The following is a 21,900-nucleotide window of genomic DNA, read 5'->3' as shown; positions in this document are numbered from 1 at the left end:
CACTATGTCCTCAACACAGATAAACAATATAAATATTATACTCAAAGTAATTCACCGTCTGTTCTATAATTACTTTTATTACGTGCATTTCATTATTTTTCATTCCATTTCCTCTGAAAACAGGGAATCGCATCACACATGCCTCTCACATAGCCCTACTGTACCATATACACACCATCACCCAAACCTCATACAGTATCGGCCTACAACTCACAAACACAGCATGCCTTCAACACACATGTCACACTTTCAACATACACTAGCCAATCACACACACAACCAAACACTACAAAGTCTCATACACCGCATCACTTAAACTTCACACACAGTGGGCCAAATACCATGGACAATGCACAGAAGAGAGGGGAGGGGAGGAGAAGAGATGAAGGGAGAGGAAGGAGAGGAGAAGGACAGGAGAGATGTTCACACACACACACACACACACACACACACACACACACACACACACACACACTAGCCTACACAGTGCTGCAATGTGTATGATGTCTGCATTGTGTGTTGTATGCTGCTGCGTCACACCTTCAAGTTCCTCCAGATTAATACTTGCTTTACTTTACTAGGCTCTACCATGCGCAGAATGACAATTACCGGTACGCTATGTCAACTCAAATGACATGACGGAGACCAGCCAGCCACTTTGTTACTTTCGTCGCTAGTTTTTTGTTATCGTTTTTTTTTTCACTTACTCGTACGGATGTCAAACTCATGCAGGGTCTTTGCGATGGCGTGGGCGTTATTGGGAAACGAAATCTCCATCGTTGGTAGTTGCGAGGAACTCGCAAATTTCAGACGGCTTCTGACAGCAATGCTACACTGTTTTGACAGTCAGCTGTTCTGTTCCTTCACTCACGCCGTTTTCGCTCCACCACCACTCCATTTCACCCTCACTACAGTTACGCTTACTATTACTTGAATTCACCGACACATAATCTTGCTTTAACAACTGCCACATTTTTCACCTGTCCAAACCCTACAAAACCGAAGTAATCCGCGCTAGTCCGCTCATTGAAAATATTTTATCAACACTAGTTCCAGCGGCGCGGGAATCAAGCACGCAGCCAATGGATGTGAGGCTGCGTTGTTGCGATTAACGGTCAGCCTATGGGTGTGGGCTACATCATGACTGTAGGCCTAATGTTCATGGGTAATGTAGGCGACGTTTTGACGTTCATCAGACGGCAGCAGATCTGTGCGGGCAGCTGTTTAACGTTCAGTCAGGAGTGCGCTACCGGCCAATTTGGCTAGTGGATGATTTTTTCTACCAGCCAAAATTAATTTTCACCCGCATTTGGCGTGTTGGCGTGCGTTAATTTAGAGCCCTGGGTGGTAGGCCTGCCACAAAGTGGAGAAAGTGTCCTCATACCAAATACATTTTAGACAATTACATAACTAGCTGTTTGTCAAGCAGAAATATGTAACATTTAGGCGAATATTGGTGGTGTCAGCTTAGACATACCCAGAAAGCATTACTAATTCAACACAGAATTTCACCATTTCATACATTGCTATTTACACTTCCTGTGCTGTTGTAACACAAAATAAAAATTGTAAGTAATAATTACATAATTTTTGGCTGATTATTTGTTTGCCTACAAAGTACATAATTTCAGTGGTGGTCGTATTAACATGGAAAGAGATAAAATTAAAAATGTAAATCCACATAATGACATTGTAATTGACCTTTTACCAGAGCATGCCATATCAGGGTGTGACACTGCGGCATCCTATTTTGGTATTGGTAAAGGCTCTGTTATCAAGACCCTAAAAGCTGGATATCACTTGACATCAATTGGTAATGTGCTGGCACCATTCCAACAACTTTCCAGTGAGGCCACTAACTTTGTGTCGGCATGTTATGGCATTCCAGACAGTATCAGCATGTCACATACAAGGTTGGTGGTATGGGGAAAAAAGAATGGGAAAGGTCATTTATCTTCACTTAACCTGGCTGCTCTTCCACCAACAACAGAGGCATTTCTTGAGAATGTGAAAAGGGCTCATTTTCAAGCAATATTGTGGAGGACATTGGTTCACACTCCACCTGAACTATCTCCTGAAGCATTTGGATGGAAGAAAGACCCATGCAACAAAGCACTGATACCAATAAGTGTTCCAGAAAATGTCAAAGTGGCACCAGACTACATTTTACAGATGATCAGATGTGGTTGCAAGAGTAAAAGCCCCTGCAATTCTAAGAAATGTAGCTGTGCTGTAAACAGTATGCCTTGCATCATTTTCTGGGATGCTGCCGAACCAATGTTGTGTGAGCTTTGTGTGTGTGTGTGTGTGTGTGTGTGTGTGTGTGTGTGTGTGTGTGTGTGTGTGTGTGTGTGTGTGTGTGTGTGTGTGTGTGTGTGTGTGTGTGTGAGTGTGTGTGTGTGTGTGTGTGTGTGTGTGTGTGTGCGCGTGTGCGTGTAGTGTATATAATGTAGGCTATAGGTGTTTTAGGTGTTAGGACTCTGTATGTTGTATAGGTGTAGACAGGTCTTTCTGTGCGAATTTAAATGCATGTACATGTCTTATTTGATGGCTTCATGGACTTTTAAGTGATCATTTAATACCAGTCAGGATACACTGAATTGTCTTAATTTTTTGACTCAACAGTATATATAATGTATAGCTGTTTTCCTATGCCCCCCCCCCCCTCTCTCTCTCTCTCTCTCTCTCTCTGTCTCTGAGCGTGCGGTACTGTATGTTGCAGTGTATATAGGTCTTTCTGTGTACACTTAAATGCATGTACAGATCTTATTTGATGGCTTTATGGATTTAAGTGATCATTCAATACCAGTCTGGATACACTGGATGTACTGTATGTCATTTCTTTACTCATCTTTTGGAACAGCCAACGACTGCTCACCAGTTACCCCCACACTCTGTTGTTCTTTTTTTTCCTTTTATGGCTATTTGTGGTAGGCTACCTACCGGAGATGTTGTCATGTATGCTGTCATGATGTGATGTTAAGTAGGATCTCATAATGGACAATCCGTTCCATACTTTACAGTCTTATTCTAAACAATGTTGTGAATGCTTTTACTGAGGCATTTGTTGATTTGTCATTCATGACCTGATTTATATAACTAAATGCATAAAAATAGGCCGAAATCACATTTTTTAAGGTTATTAGCAGTATTTTCTCTGTACCTGGATAACAAAAGGAGATAGCCACAATTAACCACAGTAAATATTCTTGTATGTACAATATTAACAAAATAAAAAAGGAATTTTGAAGCTGGCATTTTCAGGTGGTCAGATTCATTGCATCAAAATATATGCAAATTAGTGCATATTTAATTAGATAATAGCCTAATTAGCATATTTAAACATAAAATATAGAAAACTTGTAATACATTTTTTTCTCCAATTCATACGAGTAATCATCTGATAAAGTTTCATATTGATATCTGCAAGCTAAAAAAAATACCCTATTCACCTACAGTGTCTCGCCTTATTTGTGGGATTGCTGTTATGAAAGGGTTAATTATTACCCCATATTGGGTTTGTTTCAATAAGGGCAGTGTTAAGGCAGTCCAATGTGAATGTTTTTCAGGTAATATAAGCAATTTGGTACATTTTGTAACATTATTCACAGTAATATTAGGTGTCTTTAGTTTTTTGTCATAATTTGCATTTATGGGACAATAAAGGCTCAAAATCTGGAAATGCTCAAGTGATATCACCGGGCATCGTCTGAAATCTTGAAGACTTGCCTAAAATCTATCAGATAAAGCAAAAAAAAGAACTTTATCAAAGAAATCTGGGTTCAACCCCACGGCTCCCGGACTAAACTGACGGTTTCTGAGGAAAAGAGTGGGCGCACAAGCGCTACGAGGTCGAGGGTGACAGCTCGTATTTTCAAGGAACTTTAATTCTTGGTGTCATATCTGGCATACAATCTTCTGGAAGGTAGCTTGATAAGCAAGACCCTCTGTATCTCTCTTCAAGAGGGGGTGTGGCTCGTCGGACAGGGCCGTGGGTATAATTACTGGACTGACGGTGTTTTTTGATAATGTGAAAAATCCAGGCTATTTCCGGGAAAAAATTCAAATCGGGAAGAAATCGGGAAATGAGTCAACATTAGGGAGTTTCCCGGGAAATTAGGGATGGTTGACAGGTATGTTACACACCATAATACACCTGAACATATGTAATGGAGGCCAATTAGCAGAGTGTGGCGTGGAGACAGACAGAGAATAGGGGGCCAGGAGGGTGCAGCGTCGCCCAACGGTGAGTCAGTTCTGCGCCGCTAAGTATGGCCAAACGTTCCCGGGCCCTATCTCTCCCCCAGCCCAGCCTTGCCCCCAACCAGAGGCGCATCTTGCCACCAGGGAAGGCAGGCAGCCGCTTGGGGCCCCTAGATAATGAATAACAGCCCACACTTTACCACAGTAGTGGCCATTTTGGTTCAAATGTTCATTTCTTTGCATTTTCGCTTGGGGCCCCACCTGACCCTGGAATCGCCTCTGCCCCCAACAACACACATGGATGGGCAACCTGAATTCAGAAGCTACAATCCAGTGCCACGTGTTGCAACTGACTGTTTTAGCTGTCCATTTGAACCAGGTTACTTCCTGTTTTAGCTGTCCATTTGAACAGGTGATTTCCCTTTAGCTGTCCATTTGAACCAGGTGATTTCCTGTCATTTTGAACAGGTGATTTCCTGGTTGAACGACCATCACCTGGTTTACACCATAACATTTTGTCATGGACTTGAGCAGTCCACTTTCGTTTTACTGAAGTGAAACACATTGCCTGCCACTGAGGGCCAAGTAAACCAATGCATGTACCTGTAGCTGTTTGTTGTCACTATGGGTCACTAGACTCAGCGCGCAGTGCTGGCAGCATAGCGGGCATTTCCCAGTGGGCCGCACACCATCGTGGGCCCCTATTTTCAGAAATGTAAAAATGAAAATAGGGGCCCACGAGGGTGCGTCAGTTCTGCGCTGCTAATTATGAGGGGCCCTTTAAAGGGACACTGTGTGAGATTTTTTGTTGTTCATTTCCAGAATTCATGCTACCCATTCACTAATGTTACCTTTTTCATGAATATTTACAACCACCATCAAATTCTAAGTATTCATTAAAAAATCACACTTTTCATACATGAAAAGGGGGATCTTCTCCATGGTCCGCCAATTTGAATTTCCAGAAATAGCCATTTATTGCTGCAAATGTGACTGTACTTGGCCCATAATACAAAATGTTAGTTTATTACTTAGTAAACTTTCATGAAAAGGTCAAATTTGGCAATAGGCGACAGAGTTTCGATGAGCAGCATAGTGGCAGTACCTTTTTTGACCATTTCCTGCACAGTGTACCTTTAAGCTTGAAGTGCCCACACTCTATTTCTCCCCTAGTGCAACCCTGTCAGCGCCTCACTCATGAGGGACATGCTGTTGCTGTACTGTATTAAGCGTCCCTAGCTATCACTACACTGTATTATTACACTGCATTACACTTACCTGAGGCTTTTATACAAACAGTTATTTACAGTTATTTGCTATGTAATGGTTTCAGTCCCTGGAGCAATGTGGTGTTACCTGTACAGTAGGTGGGCACGTCAGCCATGGAAGGAGGTAGAGTAGAGTAGAGTCACTTTATTGATCCCCGGGGAGAAATTCAGGTGAAGGGAGAGGTAAAGGTTGGGATTCAAACCTGCAACCCTCTGAGGTGGGGTTGCAGGTTAACCATTTTAAGAAAATGTACCATTATGACATCACGTCGGGGTTCCGCAGGCTCATAGGCGTCTATGTAGAACCTTAGAATCCTGGGGGAGTTCCCCCAACGTGATGTCATACCTGCAACCCCACCTTTAAGCCATGAAAGCCCAATTGGGAATCTCCAACTCTCATTGTCATTGTGACACAGCATTCCACAGCACACAAGTGTACACTGCACACAACGAAATTGCATTTATGCCATGGATACCCCTGCATCACATGTCCTTCTCTGCTGCTGTTTTCCAGAGTGTGATTATGGTGGTCTTCAGCGAGGACAAGAATCGAGACGAGCAGCTGAAATACTGGAAGTACTGGCACTCGCGGCAGCACACGGCCAAGCAACGCGTCCTCGACATCGGTAAGCCATCGCTGTTTCCTAACCGCAGAAATACACCAGCGGCAATCTGAGTGAGGCGAGCGACGGAAGTAATTGACTTTGTATTGAGTCGCGCGACAAAAGCGATTCTGGAGACTAGAGCCATTTGCGCGGTTTGAAGTTGAAATCTTTTCAACTTTCTATGACGCGGTTCGGCGACAAGCCGCGACAGCCAATGACTGTATAGAGGTCAGTGACCACAGCCAATGGGAATGCTTGAATGCTTTGCCTTCTGCCTGTACGGACATACTCTAGTCTCCTCAATCGCTCGTATCGCTTGATGCTGCACTCTGTCGCTTGAATCGCATCGCGCCTGGTCTATTCGCGCGGTTAGACAGTGCTTCCCAACCTGTTTTTCGTCTTGCGTAAGACTTTTTGTCATCCCATGAGTACCCCCTCAGTCCTGCTCCATGTCACTTCCTCTCCCCGAATTTGACAATGCTTCATATAGTGTATTTGTCATCAAATTTGTTTCCCAACAGATAACAATGAAGGACAGACCATAGTGTGGTTATCAAAAGGTGATACGTACGTATTATTTAACCCCTTAAGACGCGGCTTTATGAATTTTTTGTTACCAGTATGGTAATGACCAAGTCGTGGAGCATTACTAAAGGGCCTGTGTTGTGTCATAGTATTGTAGTGCTATGATAGTTACATTTCAATGACTATTACAGCGTGCCACTGGAGGTACGGCGCGCATTAAGGGGCTACGCAATATGACACGAGTGGGAGTTTGGTTGGTCTGCGTTTAGTCAAGTCAAGTCAAGTAGGTTTTATTGTCAATTTCTTTACATGCACTGGTCATACAAAGAATTTGAAATTACATTTCTTGCTTTCCCATACAGACATAGACTAATCTAGGTAAGGACATAGACAGTATAGACATAGACAGTACTTATACATGGACTTAAGACAGTATGGACATAGACAGTGCTCATACAGACATTTAAAGTGCAAGACTGGACAACAGAAGACTTGTAGAGGACATACATTAAAGAGGTATTGTTGTGCTTTTGTGCTTTTCCTAAAAAAAGTCCTTTATAGCGTTCTGACATGGTAATAGTAGCATTTGAAAAAAAAAAAAATATTAAAAAGGTCTGTCAAGTACACCAGCAGCAGTGTGTGTGTGTGTGTGTGTGTGTGTGTGTTTATGTAACGTTTCAGTGGTACCCATTGACCTGATGGACACCAGCGGATAGTTCATTTATGCCAAATAGAGTTTCGTGACATCATCAGTTTCATGACATCATCAGCCGTTGCCGTGACAGCATGATGGATGATTAGACATCTTGGATATCCCAACATATTACTCCACTCACTCAGCAATCTCCTGCAGGCAGCCACACACACACACACACACACACACACACACACACACACACACACGCACACGCACGCGCACGCACACACACGCACACACACACACACACACACACACACACACACACACACACACACGCACGCACCCCCCCCCCCCCATATTTCAAACACAAACATGTTCTTGTCACTTAAAGTGATACTGTCCCATTTCTGGAAATAAGCTCATATTACACCTCCCCATTGAGTTAAATAGTTGAGTTTTACCCTTCTCCTGTACTTTCAACCGTTCTCTGAGTATGGCAGTGCAAATTTTACCTCCATGCTAGCGGCTACCTGGTCTCATAGGACTCTTTTTGCGCTGCTGTACCCAGAGAACGGTTGAAAGTAAAGGAGAATGGTAAAACCCTATTATTTAACTCTAGGGGAGGTGTAAAATGAACTTATTTCCAAAAATGGGACAGTATCACTTTAATATTGCAATGGGTTTAATGGGTGTCCTGGAGTTTGTCTATGAGGTTGTAGTGTATGTAAGGGTTAACGTTCGGCGAGAAGGTCGCTACCGTGGAATAGCAGCACGACAGAGAGAATCTTTAGACCCCGACGCGGAGCGGAGGGGTCTTGTTCTCTCTGAAGTGCTGCTATTCCACAAAGCGACCGACTCGCCGAAAGTTAACCCGCTTATTATATGGATATACTTCAATGATTCACACATGGCGGGGACATTTCTTTAGACCTATTTAATGTTAAGATTGTTGCTGCGCAAAACAAAACAGTGCCGTTGTGGAACACCGCTAGGCAACAGCTAGGTAGCCAGGACAACAGGTGTTGTCTATCACAGCAGCTGATTAGAATGACAAAAGACCGGACCCCCTGCGGAGTGATATGAAACATTCGCTTTAGCCACTGATTTGTATACAAGCCAGTGGCTTTAGCAGTGAACGTCTTGTTGCCATTGACAGCGGTAGCCAGGACAACGGGTGCTGTCTATCACAGCAGCTGATTAGAGTCTTGTTGAAAAGTCGCTTTAGCAGTGAAAAGTCTTGTTGCCATTGACAGCGGTCTGTTATAGACCAACCCGTCCGTTATCGAAAAATAACAGACGTCCGAACGTTGGGGAGCTCCGTTGAAATGAATGGAGCATTCGACAGATGACGTCACAACCATATAATAAAGCAGGGTAAGAAACAGGGTTTACACAGGTTATGGAATTTATGGAATATCATGGAATTTCATTAAAGTTTTTCCAGTCATTAGCAGTTGTGTAAAAGCAGAAACTTTTTTGTTTGGTGTATAACATTGTTTCTTACTAGTTATACTACAACGCTTCGCCAGAGACGGCTTGGTTTTGTGCTGTTATGTGCAACAGTTTAGCTTGCAATGAGCCCACTGAAGTCTGGCAGTGGCTCGCTCCCGGCTGTAGGGGGGAGGAGAGATAATCTTTAGTTTTCACACTTTTAAAGACTTTTTTTACAGCAGTGATCATGGAAATTCATTTTTTTGGGTCTGGAAAATCATGGACTTTTATATCTGAATTAGAGTGGGAACCCTGAAGAGAGGACAGTTCTCCATTGCAATGTAATGTAGCCTGGTAAGAGAGGACAGCTCTCCATTGCATTGCATTGGCAAGCCGTGACCTGCTCCTTGCTGCACCACTGCAGTCAGTGGCATGCAGACACACACACACACGCACACGCACACGCACACGCACACACACACACACACACACACACACACACACACACACACACACACACACACACACACACACACACACATTCAGTGGCATGCAGACACACACACACACACACACACACACACACACACACACACACACACACACACACACACACACACACACACACACACACACACACACACACACACACACACAGTCGGTGGCATGCACCTGGGAGGAGGACGTTGGAATGGCGAGGAACCGTTTGGCTTGTTGGAACAGACCGGAGAGAGAGAGAGGAATGTCCTACGGTTTTCTGAGTCTCGGTGTGTGTGTGTGTGTGTGTGTGTGTGTGTGTGTGTGTGTTTCTTTTTATGCTGATGGTATTTAAACAGAACATTTTGCCCAAGGCTGTCAGAGCAGCACAATACATGGAGACAACTCTGTAGTGTTTCATTTTGGAGGGTCATAAAGACAACAGCACTCTGAGTACTACTTAAAGGGGTATGCCACTATTTTGGGGCTTAATACAGTTAAAATAGTTGGCCAGGTTTATAAAGGTGGTTAAGTGTCTTATTTTTCATGTTAAGCGTTGTCTTGCTTTAAGACAAGTTAAAAGAGGGAGCATGACGCTAAGCTAGTGAAAGTCAATGCATCCATGTAGCATGCTACATGCTACTCCGTGTAGCATGCTACATGCTACAGTGATCCATTGACTTTCACTAGCTTAGCTACATACTTTAAAAAAAATAAGACACTTAACCACCTTTATAAACCCCAGCCAACAATTTTAACTGTATTAAGCCCCAAAATAGTGGTATGCCTCTTTAATAGTTATTTTTGCTTTTACACTTATTATTCAGATAGGACAGTGAGAGAGACAGGAAATGATAAACAGCCTGATAATCAATGACGCTCAAATCTGTTCGAGACTTGGTCTGACCAAGAGCATAACAATTAACATTTCCCAAACGGCATGGTTGACCCGCCTCCCTTGGTTTGCTTATGGTTGTTTGCTTCCCAACAAAATGGGAGGAGTTCCCGTATTTTCGGGAACTCAGACAGGACTTGCATTGCTCTTGACCTGTTGACCTAGTTGCAACGCTGAAAGTGTTGCGTCACTGGGAGGGCACGGGCCAGCCTGGCTAAGGAAATGAGTGAGTGGGGAGAGGATCGGTAAACGACCTCCGGCTCAAGTCGGACCCAAGTCCCTGGCCCCTGGCCCCTGGCCCCTGGCCCCTGGTGTACTGGCCCCTGGCCCCTGGCCCCTGGTGTACTGGCCCCTGGCCCCTGGCCCCTGGTGTACTGGCCCCTGGTCCCCTGGCCCCTGGTGTACTGGCCCCTGGCCCCTGGTGTACTGGCCCCTGGCGTACTGGCCCCTGGCCCCTGGTGTACTGGCCCCTGGTGTACTGGCCCCTGGCCCCTGGTGTACTGGCCCCTGGTGTACTGGCCCCTGGTGTACTGGCCCCTGGCCCCTGGTGTACTGGCCCCTGGTGTACTGGCCCCTGGCCCCTGGCCCCTGGCCCCTGGTGTACTGGCCCCTGGTGTACTGGCCCCTGGTGTACTGGCCCCTGGCCCCTGGCCCCTGGCCCCTGGTGTACTGGCCCCTGGTGTACTGGCCCCTGGCCCCTGGCCCCTGGCCCCTGGTGTACTGGCCCCTGGTGTACTGGCCCCTGGCCCCTGGTGTACTGGCCCCTGGTGTACTGGCCCCTGGTGTACTGGCCCCTGGCCCCTGGTGTACTGGCCCCTGGTGTACTGGCCCCTGGCCCCTGGTGTACTGGCCCCTGGTGTACTGGCCCCTGGTGTACTGGCCCCTGGCCCCTGGCCCCTGGTGTACTGGCCCCTGGCCCCTGGTGTACTGGCCCCTGGTGTACTGGCCCCTGGCCCCTGGTGTACTGGCCCCTGGTGTACTGGCCCCTGGTGTACTGGCCCCTGGCCCCTGGCCCCTGGTGTACTGGCCCCTGGCCCCTGGCCCCTGGCCCCTGGTGTACTAGCCCCTGGCCCCTGGTGTACTAGCCCCTGGCCCCTGGTGTACTGGCCCCTGGCCCCTGGCCCCTGGCCCCTGGTGTACTGGCCCCTGGCCCCTGGCCCCTGGCCCCTGGTGTACTGGCCCCTGGCCCCTGGCCCCTGGTGTACTGGCCCCTGGCCCCTGGCCCCTGGTGTACTGGCCCCTGGTGTACTGGCCCCTGGCCCCTGGCCCCTGGTGTACTGGCCCCTGGTGTACTGGCCCCTGGCCCCTGGCCCCTGGCCCCTGGTGTACTGGCCCCTGGTGTACTTTACAACAAAGCTCTTCTTTTTTAGAAAAAACTATTTTTGGGGGGGCTTTTTGGCCTTTATTATGATAGGACAGTATGAGAGGAGACAGGAAACGGTTGTGAGAGAGAGATGGGGCAGAGAGAGTAGAGAGAGAGAGGTTCCATTGGCCCATTGTTTCCTGGTTCTATTATTGCCCCCCTTAGGCAGACTTAGGCAGACCTAAGGACTGTTCTATTCATTGTAGGAGCATTATGACACACCCCTTTAGGCAGACCGGAACCTGGTCGCGTTAGGTGCCCATAGAAACCTATTATGTTGGCATATCTCTATAGAATATCTCTGGATGGGGTAGGGCCGGGAAATGACCCCGGCTGGACTCGAACCGGGGTCCCCATAGGCAATTTAAGCCCAAATGTCGGGGGCTTAGCGTGCTCGCAACGAAGCTCTTCATATCTTGGCATCTGCGATGCTGGTTTCTTCTGACAATGGCCATGTTTACAGAATGTTTTTTTAAATTTAGAATTAATAATTCTGAATTAAAAACTGCCATTGAGTTTACATTGCACTTTCATTGAATTTTGAATTTTGAGGCGTTTACATGATGTTTTAAAAGCGTTTAGTTTTACTCAGAATTAAATTGAGTCAATTCTGAATAAATGTGTCATGTAAAGGAGGTCAATGTCCGAGTTGTTCCACCTGTTGTGATGAGAATATGGGCTGCCCTACAAAGGCAAAGAGCAGGAAGTGCATTTTTTCAAAAAAAAAATTTTTTTTTTGCAGAAATAGAAAGTGCACGGTCAGCTCTTCAATCTGTTAAAATTTCATGTTGATCTGTAAACAGTGTCATGTAAATATTTGAGATTTTAGTTTGCAGTGTGTATTGAAAAGTAGGTTCAAACCAAGCCAAACTGCAGTATAGTGATTTTGCTGCAGTTTGCCTATTCTTTTACTGCTGTTTGCCTTGGTTTCAGTCATTTGCTGCAGTCTGCCTTGGTTCACCATGCCCTTGCCTTTGTTATTATATTTTTTGAAAAAGTGCTTCTTGTTGTGAGGAGAATATGGGCCGCCATCCGCCATGTCTCTGTGCTGTCCCTCTGCTGTGGCTGCGGTTGAATTTGACTGGCTAATGAAGTCATGTGACGCACAGGAGCTCGACAGCTTTGACACCGCAGCTCTCAGTAGCCGAAGGATGGGGAACATAAACACCAACGACACACTCACGCACACACACACACACACACACACACACACACACACACACACACACACACACACACACACACACACACACACACACACACACACACACACACACACACACACACACACACACACACACACACATAGAGAGAGAGACAACTACACATATGTACGGACATTTCCCAGTGCTGTCGCAAATTGCTGTGTCCTCTCTAGTGTTATATTCTACCTCTATGATGGGCCGCCATCCGCCATGTCTCTGTGCTGTGCCTGTGCTGTGGCTGCGGTTGAATTTGACTGGCTAATGAAGTCATGTGACGCACAGGAGCTCGACAGCTTTGACACCGCAGCTCTCAGTAGCCGAAGGATGGGGAACATAAACACCAACGACTCACACACACACACACACACACACACACACACACACACACACAAACACACACACACACACACACACACACTCACACACACACACACACACACACACAAACACACACACACACACACACACACACACACACACACACACACACATAGAGAGAGACAACTACACACATGTACGGACATGTCACTCACGCACACTGACACATTCATGTCACTCTCATACACACACACAACATTTCAATGTTAATCCCGACAGCTACACTGTGGATGAAAGTGTGTGTTTTAACGCATTGAACCAGCGTGAAATGAAATCACAGAAAGCGCAACAGTGCACAAACATTGCAGTTGATAGTTTGTTATTACTGTTTAACCCATTGATGCCTGATGACTCGTATATGTTGTTTGACCTTTGGTGCCTGAAGCGACATATACAATGCATTCAGACTAGGGCTGTCCTAAACGATTATTTTTCTCCCGATTAATATATCAACTATTTTTTTCGAATAGTCGATTAGTGAAACGATTCATTTTTCAAGTACTCTAGCACTTTAATCTTCAAGGAAATTGGGGAAAAAGAAAGAAACCGTTAAAATTAGGTCCCTGAGCTCACCATGAGCTTTAAATCATGATAGTAGCTTATTTACTAAGATACAACGTCCAATTCATACGTTTCGGGCAATTTTAGGTTTCAATAAAGCATTAGTAAAGTAAGTAAAAAGGCATTGAATTAAATGAAACGATTAGTCGACTATGAAAATTCGTGTAGACTAATTTTTATAGTCGATTAGTCACGATTAGTCGATTAATCGTCCCAGCCCTAATTCAGACTTATGAGATTTTAGCTTTATTAATAAAAATGTGGGTATGCTACAGCTGAATGAACACATTCTAATGCAAGATGAGGGTCTTACGGTTTAAATGCATTTTTTCATGTTTTTATGTGCATCAGAAGCTGAGATATTTGGGTTTTTATAGGCTGTGGGCAACTTTCACAACAGGGGCTTAGGCATTCAGCAGGCGTTATTTGCAGGTGCTTTAGGCATCAATGGGTTAAAAAGGTGATTCGGCCAGTAGCAGATCTGGATGGAATACAGTGAGTAGATAAAAGAGTTTTATTCGTCACGTGCATAGAAATACTAAAGAAATGTGCGGTAGCTTGCAATTAAATAAGGGTTGTGTGCCTCCACTGTGCAAAGGTGTGTGAGTGTGTGAGGGGGGGCTGATTGGACACTGCATCTGAACAGGCGGTTTAGGTTTTTTGAGATTGCCTTGGTTGTCATCAGATGTTTTTTTTGTTTTTTTAAGGGCTGATTTGTCTTTATTTCTGATAGGACAGTGGAGGAGATACAGGAAATGAGTGGGGAGAGAGAGAGAGACGGGGACGGATCGGCAAATGATCCGGCCCGGAATCGAACCCGGGTCGCCAGCGTAGTAACTCAGTGCCCTACTGCAGGGCTGTACTTTAGATTTTTGAGATGGCCTTAGTGGTCATCAGGTGCCTGTACTAAGAACCAGGTTCAGCAGTAAACCAGGTTAAGTTAACCTTGTGGTAGTGGTAGATCATCTAATAGAAGAGCCGGGAGTCCTCATTTTCTTAAAGGGACACTGTGTGAGATTTTTAGATGTTTATTTCCAGAATACATGCTGCCCATTTACTAATGTTACCTTTTTCATGAATACTTACCACCACCATCAAATTCTAAGTATTCATTATGACTGGAAAAATTGCACTTTTCATACATGAAAAGGGGATCTTCTCCATGGTCCGCCATTTTGAATTTCCAAAAATAGCCATTTTTAGCTGCAAAAATGACTCTACTTGGACCATACTAGAAAATATTTGTTTATTACTTTGTAAACTTTCATGTAAATATCAAATTTGGCGATGGCCAACCCATTTTCAATGAGCAGCATAGTTGCAGTACCTTTTTTGGCCATTTCCTGCACAGTGTCCACACACAGGACTCCAGGCTCTTCTATTAGATGATTTACCTCTAAACTTGACCTGTTTTATTCCTGAACCAGCTTCTTAGTACAGGCCCCCGGCACTTTACGTGTTTGTGGTGGCCTTGGTGGTAGGGATGCAAACGATTAATCGATTAATCGTCTTTAATCGATCAATGCATTAATCGATTCAAAAACATTAATCGCAATTAATCGACAATTCAACTGACAAGAGAACTGTGTGTGTGTGTGTGTGTGTGTGTGTGTGTGTGTGTGTGTGTGTGTGTGTGTGTGTGTGTGTGTGTGTGTATGTGTGTGTTTGAGACAAGTGGAGATGAGAGGTGGGTGATGGTGGGGGTGGGATTTAAGTGTACGTATGTTGAGGTGGGTGATGGGGATGGAGGTGGGATCTGAGTGTGGTTGAGGTTTTTTTTGGGTTTGGGGGGGGGGGGGGGGGGTGGGGGTGTGTATGTGTGGGGGGGTTGCACGACTACGCCTTTGAAGAGGTGTCACCGTAGATGTTTGTCCTGACCCCGTTGGGGACGAGACAACAGGCGTGGCGCAGGGTATAGTGCAGCTATGAATAGGCCAGGGGAAGGGGAAGGGGAAGGGCGTAGTCTCAGCAAGGCAAGGTGACCCTGTGGGCATATGGCGAATGAAGAACAGTGACCCACCCCCCTTCTCCAACTTCCAACTCCCAGCTCTCTCCTGCCCTCTCTCTCTCTCTCTCTCTCTCTCTCTCTCTCTCTCTCCTGCCCTCTCCAGGTCCCAGCTCTCTCTCTCTCTCTCTCTCTCTCTCTCTCTCTCTCTCTCTCTCCCCCCTCTCTCTCTCTCTCTCCCTCTCTCTCTCTCTCTCTCTCTCTCCCCCCTCTCTCTCTCTCTCTCTCTCTCTCTCTCTCTCTCTCTCTCTCTCTCTCTCAACTCCTAGCCAGCCAATAGTGTTGCCAGATGAGACTGATGATTTCCAGCCCATAATATGCTCAAAGTTTAGTGCTTCCAGGTGGGTTTTGAGCTTTTTTTCGGCTGGAAATCATCAGCCTCATCTGGCAATCCTGCTCCAGCTCCCAGCTCTCTCAGGGTTGCCAGATGAGACTGATGATTTCCAGCTCAAAACCCTCCTGGAAGCTCTAAATCTCACTCAATTCGAACTACATTCTATTGATTGATCTGCAGAAAAATCCGCTGCCCAAATGACATTTTTACACTTTTTTCCCCCCGCAGACGACGGCCATCCTAAGCAGCCAAATGGGGCAGGAAACCTCCAAATCTGGCAACACTGCCGGGCGACACACCACAGCAGTGTTGCCAGATTGGACAGTGTCCCGCCCCAAATTGTTTTTTTTCTGTAGATGTATGGCTATAGAAATCAATTTTGCCCCAATTGGGCGGGATGGATTTCGTGCTGTCAGTGCTTTTTTTGGGCTGGAAATCATCAGTGTCATCTGGCAACCCTGCTGCACCACAGCACAGCAAAAGAGACAGGCCAGAGATTATTTAAGTATATAGAGATATGCCAATGTAATAACATGACCAGGTTCCGGTCTGCCTAAAGGGGCGTGTCATAATACTCCTAGCATTGAATAGAACAGTCCTCAGGTCTGCCTAAAGGGGGATCTCCCCCCCCAATAATAGAAACAATGGGCCAATGGACCCGGAAACAATGGGCCAATGGAACCTCTCTCTCGCTACTCTCTCTGGACAGGCGACCGTCCGTCCCAAGCAGAGACCCTGGTGCACGAGCCTAAGCCGTCCAAAGCAGCCCAATTGGGCGGGAAACAGCACAATCTGGCAACACTGCCGGCTGACACTGCACAGCCCAGCACAGAGACAGGGACTTGAAACCCGACACCACGGCCACAGTTGGGGATTTGAATAGCAGTTGAGGCGGGATTGTTCTCGGGCCCCGAGGCCATGTCACAAGATCTAGTATTTGAATGGGGCCTATTTAACAAGGGGGCTGGGGGATGGGGAAGGGGATGGGGATGGGAAAGGTGAAGGGGATGGGGATGGGGATGGGGTTGGGGATGGGGATGGGGTTGGGGATGGGGAGGTGATGGGGAAAGGGGTGGATGGAGGCTTATGGAGAAGCAGTTTGTTTCTTAACTGGTGGTCCGGGACCCAAAAGTGGATCGAGGATGGTGGTCCTGGGTGGGTCGCGGAGCGGTGGTATAGAAATCTATTGGAATTATTGGAATTGTCACAAGATCTAGTATTTGAATGGGGCCCATTTAACAAGGGGGCTGGGGGCTGGGGGATGGGGATGGGGAATGGGTGGATGGAGGCTTTAGAGGGGTGTCTCTTAACTTGTGGGGTCGGGACCCGAAAGTGGGTCCTGGGTTGGGTCGTGGAGCTGTGGTATAGAAATCTATTCATTAGAAGTATTGGGGCCCGTTTAACAAGGGGTTGGGGTACAGGGATGGGATGGAGGGGGAATGGAGGCTTCAGAGTGGTAGATGTTTGTGACTTGAAATGTGGGTCCCCCAGGGGAAACTTTGGGAGTTTTTTGGAAGTTTGGGAAACAAACAAAAACAAAAAAAACAAACAAAACAAAATCAGTAATGCAAGTTTAATAGCCTTTTAATTATTCGATACTGTTTTTTCCACTAAAAATCTTAAAGTGAGTAAAGGAAATAGCCATTATCCCAAGTCTAGCACACTGATACAGGCACTGGCTGGGTAATTAAAGTCATTTTTAAAACCACTATCAGTTTCTTTACCATTGTTATCGTTATCAATAATCATTTGCTGAGTCCTAATATCAAGAATGCATTAATACTCAGAGAAATGAATGGACTAACAGGGTGGCCTAGTCTATGAATCAAAGACACTGCTTTAGCGGATGCGGAGTTGATGGGCGGGCCTCCTCCATAACACCTGGGAAAAAGCCGGACATTCTATGAGCGAATGCCAATATGCGGGCTTCCGTCCTCCCTTGCTCACTTGCCTGCTTGTGACCTCATGATGATGTCACTGACCATATCTTGCAAAAGCACAATTCTAATGTCAGTTTTCTCATTTGCAATTGGGGTGGTGAATGAAAAACAAAAGTCCCTCAAAAGTTGTTGTGGCTAGGCTGACTGACAGCTGGGAAACTTTATTGTTTTCTCCACGGAGGTGAGGAGGTCAGGAGGTGGGGCGAGGCCACAAGCACAAGTGGAGGACGGGAGTGTGCATATTGGAATGCACTCCCTGGGGAAGAAGGGGGGGGTCATGGGAATGGGATAGAGGTGGCGGCCCAGGCCCTCCCCCATCCAGTGTTGCCAGACTGGGCTGTTTCCCGCCCAATTGGGCTGCTTAGGATGGCTGTCTGCGGGTAAAAATGGCATTTAGCAGAAGAACCCGCCCAATTATTACCATAGAAATCAATAGAATTGGGCGGGATTTTGTGCTTCCAGGCGGTTTTTGAGCATTTTTTGGGCTGGAAATCATCAACCTCATCCGGCAACCTCTGTCCCCCGTCTTCTATCTCTGGAAGACAGGAGGGCCAGAGAGGATTACAGCTTGTCCACCTGTGCTCTTATAGGCACCCTTTGTCTACTCAAAATGTAGACACTAGGTTACTACGCCGGACGGCGACCCGGGTTCGGATCCAGCTCGGGTCCTTTGCCGACCCTTCCCCGTCTCTCTCTAACCCACTCACTTCCTGTCCAACTCTTCTCCGCGCTGTCATAATAAAGGCCAAAACCTTTTTTTTAAAACCACAGTTCTGTCAGAACCATTTCAGTCAAGAAACACAAGAGAAGAATATAAATGCAATTTCTTTTATTGAAATTATGAATTACATTTGGCGGTATAGCTCTGTTCGGAGGAACCCCCCTATTTCCATGAGCAGCATGGAAAAGCATTTAGTCAGGGGGCAGCAGCAGTTTAGGGAATTCTCACCCCAGCAGGACAGGGCGAGAGATAACCCCCCCATGAACAGAGCCAAGCGACGTGACAAGAGAACATGTCACATCATACACGACAAGGTGGAGCAGGGGAGGTGGTGGGTAGCAAAAACCGAGCAGCATACAGTTGAGAGGAAGTGGATAGAATTTAAAAGGCGTGCCGAAGCCGTGTGGCCAATCGCTAGGGAAGAAAGATTATCAGCTGAGGGAATGCACCTGGATCAATTAGGAATTAGATGAAGGGGAGGGCGGCAAGCTTCTTGACTACCATGGCCTGGCCAGAACTGACGTTAGTACTTTAATTTAAGTGCCAAATTTCATGCTTTTATACCAAAGTGAACGGAAAGGAAAAGGGCCTGAAAAGGGTCTGAAAGGGTCTGAAAAGGGCCTGAAAAGGGTCTGAAAAGGGCCTGAAAAGGGTCTGAAAAGGGCCTGAAAAGGGTCTGAAAAGGGCCTGAAAAGGGTCTGAAAAGGGCCTGAAAAGGGCCTGAAAAGGGCCCTTAATCCGCTTAGCTACCAAGGCCTGTGTTTTCTCGGTGCGTATGGTCGGTCGGTAGCTTTGAGGCCGACGTGATTGTTTATCAAAGGAGATAAGGCTTATCAGCAGCTGGAGTGGAGTGTGCCGCCTCGCCTGTGCAGTCGCATCCGACTTCTTATCAGTGTGAGACAACAACAGAGCTCATATAATATTGTTCTCTAGAGCAGTGTTTCCCAACCAGGGGTACGTGTACCACTAGGGGTACTCAAGCACACTGCAGGGGGTACTTGGAAAATGTAATTTTAACAAGGCTTAGTCGCATCCCACTTCTTATCAGTGTGAGACAACACAATCAGGGTTGCCAGATGAGGCTGATGATTTCCAGCACAAAAAAATGCTCAAAACCCGCCTGGAAGCACTAAATCCCGCCCAATTCTATTGATTTCTATTGGGCAAAATTGGGCGGGTTTTCCTGCAAAATGCCATTATTACCTGCACACGGCCATCGTAAGCAGCCCAATTGGGCGGGAAACAGCCCAATCTGGCAACACTGAACACAATACAGCTCATATAATATGCCTCTCTGGGTAAGGGAGGGAGGAGCGCTGAGCCGCGTTGAGGGATTTCTACAGTCTCAGGTGCTGTTTCCACATAGCAGGATATTTTTTTAAGCAGGGTATTTTTTTTCTCCTGTTAGGTGTAAACGCAACATGTGGATTAAAAAGAAATCCTCCATTGTAACAAATGCGTTTCAGCCCCCTAAACAGGATGTTTTTTTCTCCTGCTTTTTGAACCTGGATTTTAAATAACTGCTACGTGGAAACGGAGGGCCAAAACCAATGCAAAACCAATAAAAGCAGGAGAAAAAAATATCCACATATAAAAATATCCAGCTACGTGTAAACAGCACCTCAAAACAAACAAAAATGTCATGCACCTTTGCCAGGCCGGGATTAATTGTGCATTCGTGTGGTCTTCCGAAGTAGATATTATCCAGCTGCGAAGTGGTATTCATTTACCAACGTGTTGCGTTCATGTGCTTTTTTTTGTTGTTGTCAACAAATTAAAGATGCCGGACCAGATTGAGGCTCGTCGGGCCTGTTTTTCACTAAGTCGATTATAGACTGGGTGTGTTGTTCATTATCTACAGCAAAGAAACTCAACAGAAGAACAATCTCTCGTGGGGAAATGCATTGGCCACGGTGTAGTACGGGGGCGTTGCCTGAGGGGGAAAATTAACTCCCTTGTGCATGGTCATTGGTCAGTGGGTGCGATGGATACAATTTCCGTACTCCCTTGCGCATGGTCAGTGGGGGCGACACCATGATGGATAATTTGTGGCCAAATTAATGGCAGCTGTTGGTCAGCAGTAATTGCTGGGGGTAATATGGGACAGCTGACAAACCTTCACGCTGTCCTATGACCTGTTCCACACTCCGACCCTCGCGGAAGTGTCATTGCATGCTTCTCTGATGCTTCCAATACTGACCGTAGAAGAATAACATTTTACATACTCCCCTCGCCATCATTTCGTACTACACTGTTATGACGTTAGTACGCCCTCTTGTCTCAAGCCTCTTTGGTCAAAAGGTAGGTCAGTTTGAGACAACACACACGGCTCAAATATAGGCGCGCTGAGCCGCGTAGAGGGATTTCTAAACAAACAAAAATATGTCCTTTTGCTGCCTTGTCTTCTTCTAATAAAGTTACATACAGGGCACGGTGTCTGCTCTCATTGACACTTCAAAAACACAAGCTTCTCTGACTCTGCTCATATACAGTTTGTGGCGCGAAGTCTATGCCAATGAGCTCGTGCTCAGCTCGTGCACCAGGGTCTCTAGTAGAGATGCACCGGATCCTGATTTTTAGGATCCTGCCGGATACCGGATCGACTGCTTAAGATCCTGCCGAAAGGGTTGAAACACATAGCCTACTCACACATGTGGGCCCTTTTTATCACGTTGGCTCAAACTATTTTGACTGAAAAGCCTCGGCTACCGGATCCTGGATCCTGGAACCGGATCCGGATCCTGTGAAAAACCCTATTATCCTGCCGGATCCGGAACCGGATCTTGGATCCGGTGCATCTCTAGTCTCTAGCATCAATCACAGTTCACCAAACGCCCTGTGTGTGCATAGCCCTCCTGTGCATGTACCCAGAACGTGACGGGTGGTGATGGACAGACACCCTGACGCCCTAATTCTGAACAGTTGTATTTGACGACGACGTGCAGAAATGTTTTAAGATTAACTGTAATTACAGTATTCCGCATATTCTGTTCTAATGTACTAACTACACATTTAGCAGAAAAAACGCACACTCGAGTGTAATTCTTGTACTTTAGCGACTCTGAAGAAGTCTTAGGCCGAAACATCTGTCTGTCATTCTAAACCAATCGAATAAAATACAAGAATTACACCGAGAGTGCGGCTTTTCTACTAAATATGAACTTTGCTGTTGGCTCGCGCCTGAAGACCTTGTAAAAAAAAATGTTGGGGAGTTGAGTGCATTTTCTGACAAAAAGAAAATGCAAAGAAAAGAAAAGAAAAAGAAATGTACTAAGTTTGAATGCCTCTCTCTCTCTGCACAGCTGATTACAAGGAGAGTTTCAACACCATCGGCAACATTGAGGAGATC

At 46.1% G+C, this 21,900-nt stretch overlaps 1 protein-coding gene across 1 annotated transcript in view; it reads left to right on the top strand.

Moving 5' to 3' along the window:
- grhl2b (grainyhead-like transcription factor 2b) overlaps positions 1-21,900 on the top strand; it is a 93,388-nt gene that overhangs the window by 11,388 nt on the left and 60,100 nt on the right. Inside the window, exons 7-8 of the mRNA XM_063186076.1 lie at positions 5,986-6,097; positions 21,854-21,900. The exon at positions 21,854-21,900 is cut by the window's right edge and continues 48 nt beyond it. Coding sequence (XP_063042146.1) covers positions 5,986-6,097; positions 21,854-21,900 — 159 coding nt within the window. The remainder of the gene's footprint in view (positions 1-5,985; positions 6,098-21,853) is intronic.

The sequence above is a fragment of the Engraulis encrasicolus genome, chromosome 20 (assembly GCF_034702125.1).
Source record: "Engraulis encrasicolus isolate BLACKSEA-1 chromosome 20, IST_EnEncr_1.0, whole genome shotgun sequence".
Taxonomy (NCBI): domain Eukaryota; kingdom Metazoa; phylum Chordata; class Actinopteri; order Clupeiformes; family Engraulidae; genus Engraulis; species Engraulis encrasicolus.
The sequence above is the reverse complement of the archived record's forward strand: the minus strand, read 5'-3'. Positions and strand labels throughout refer to the sequence as shown.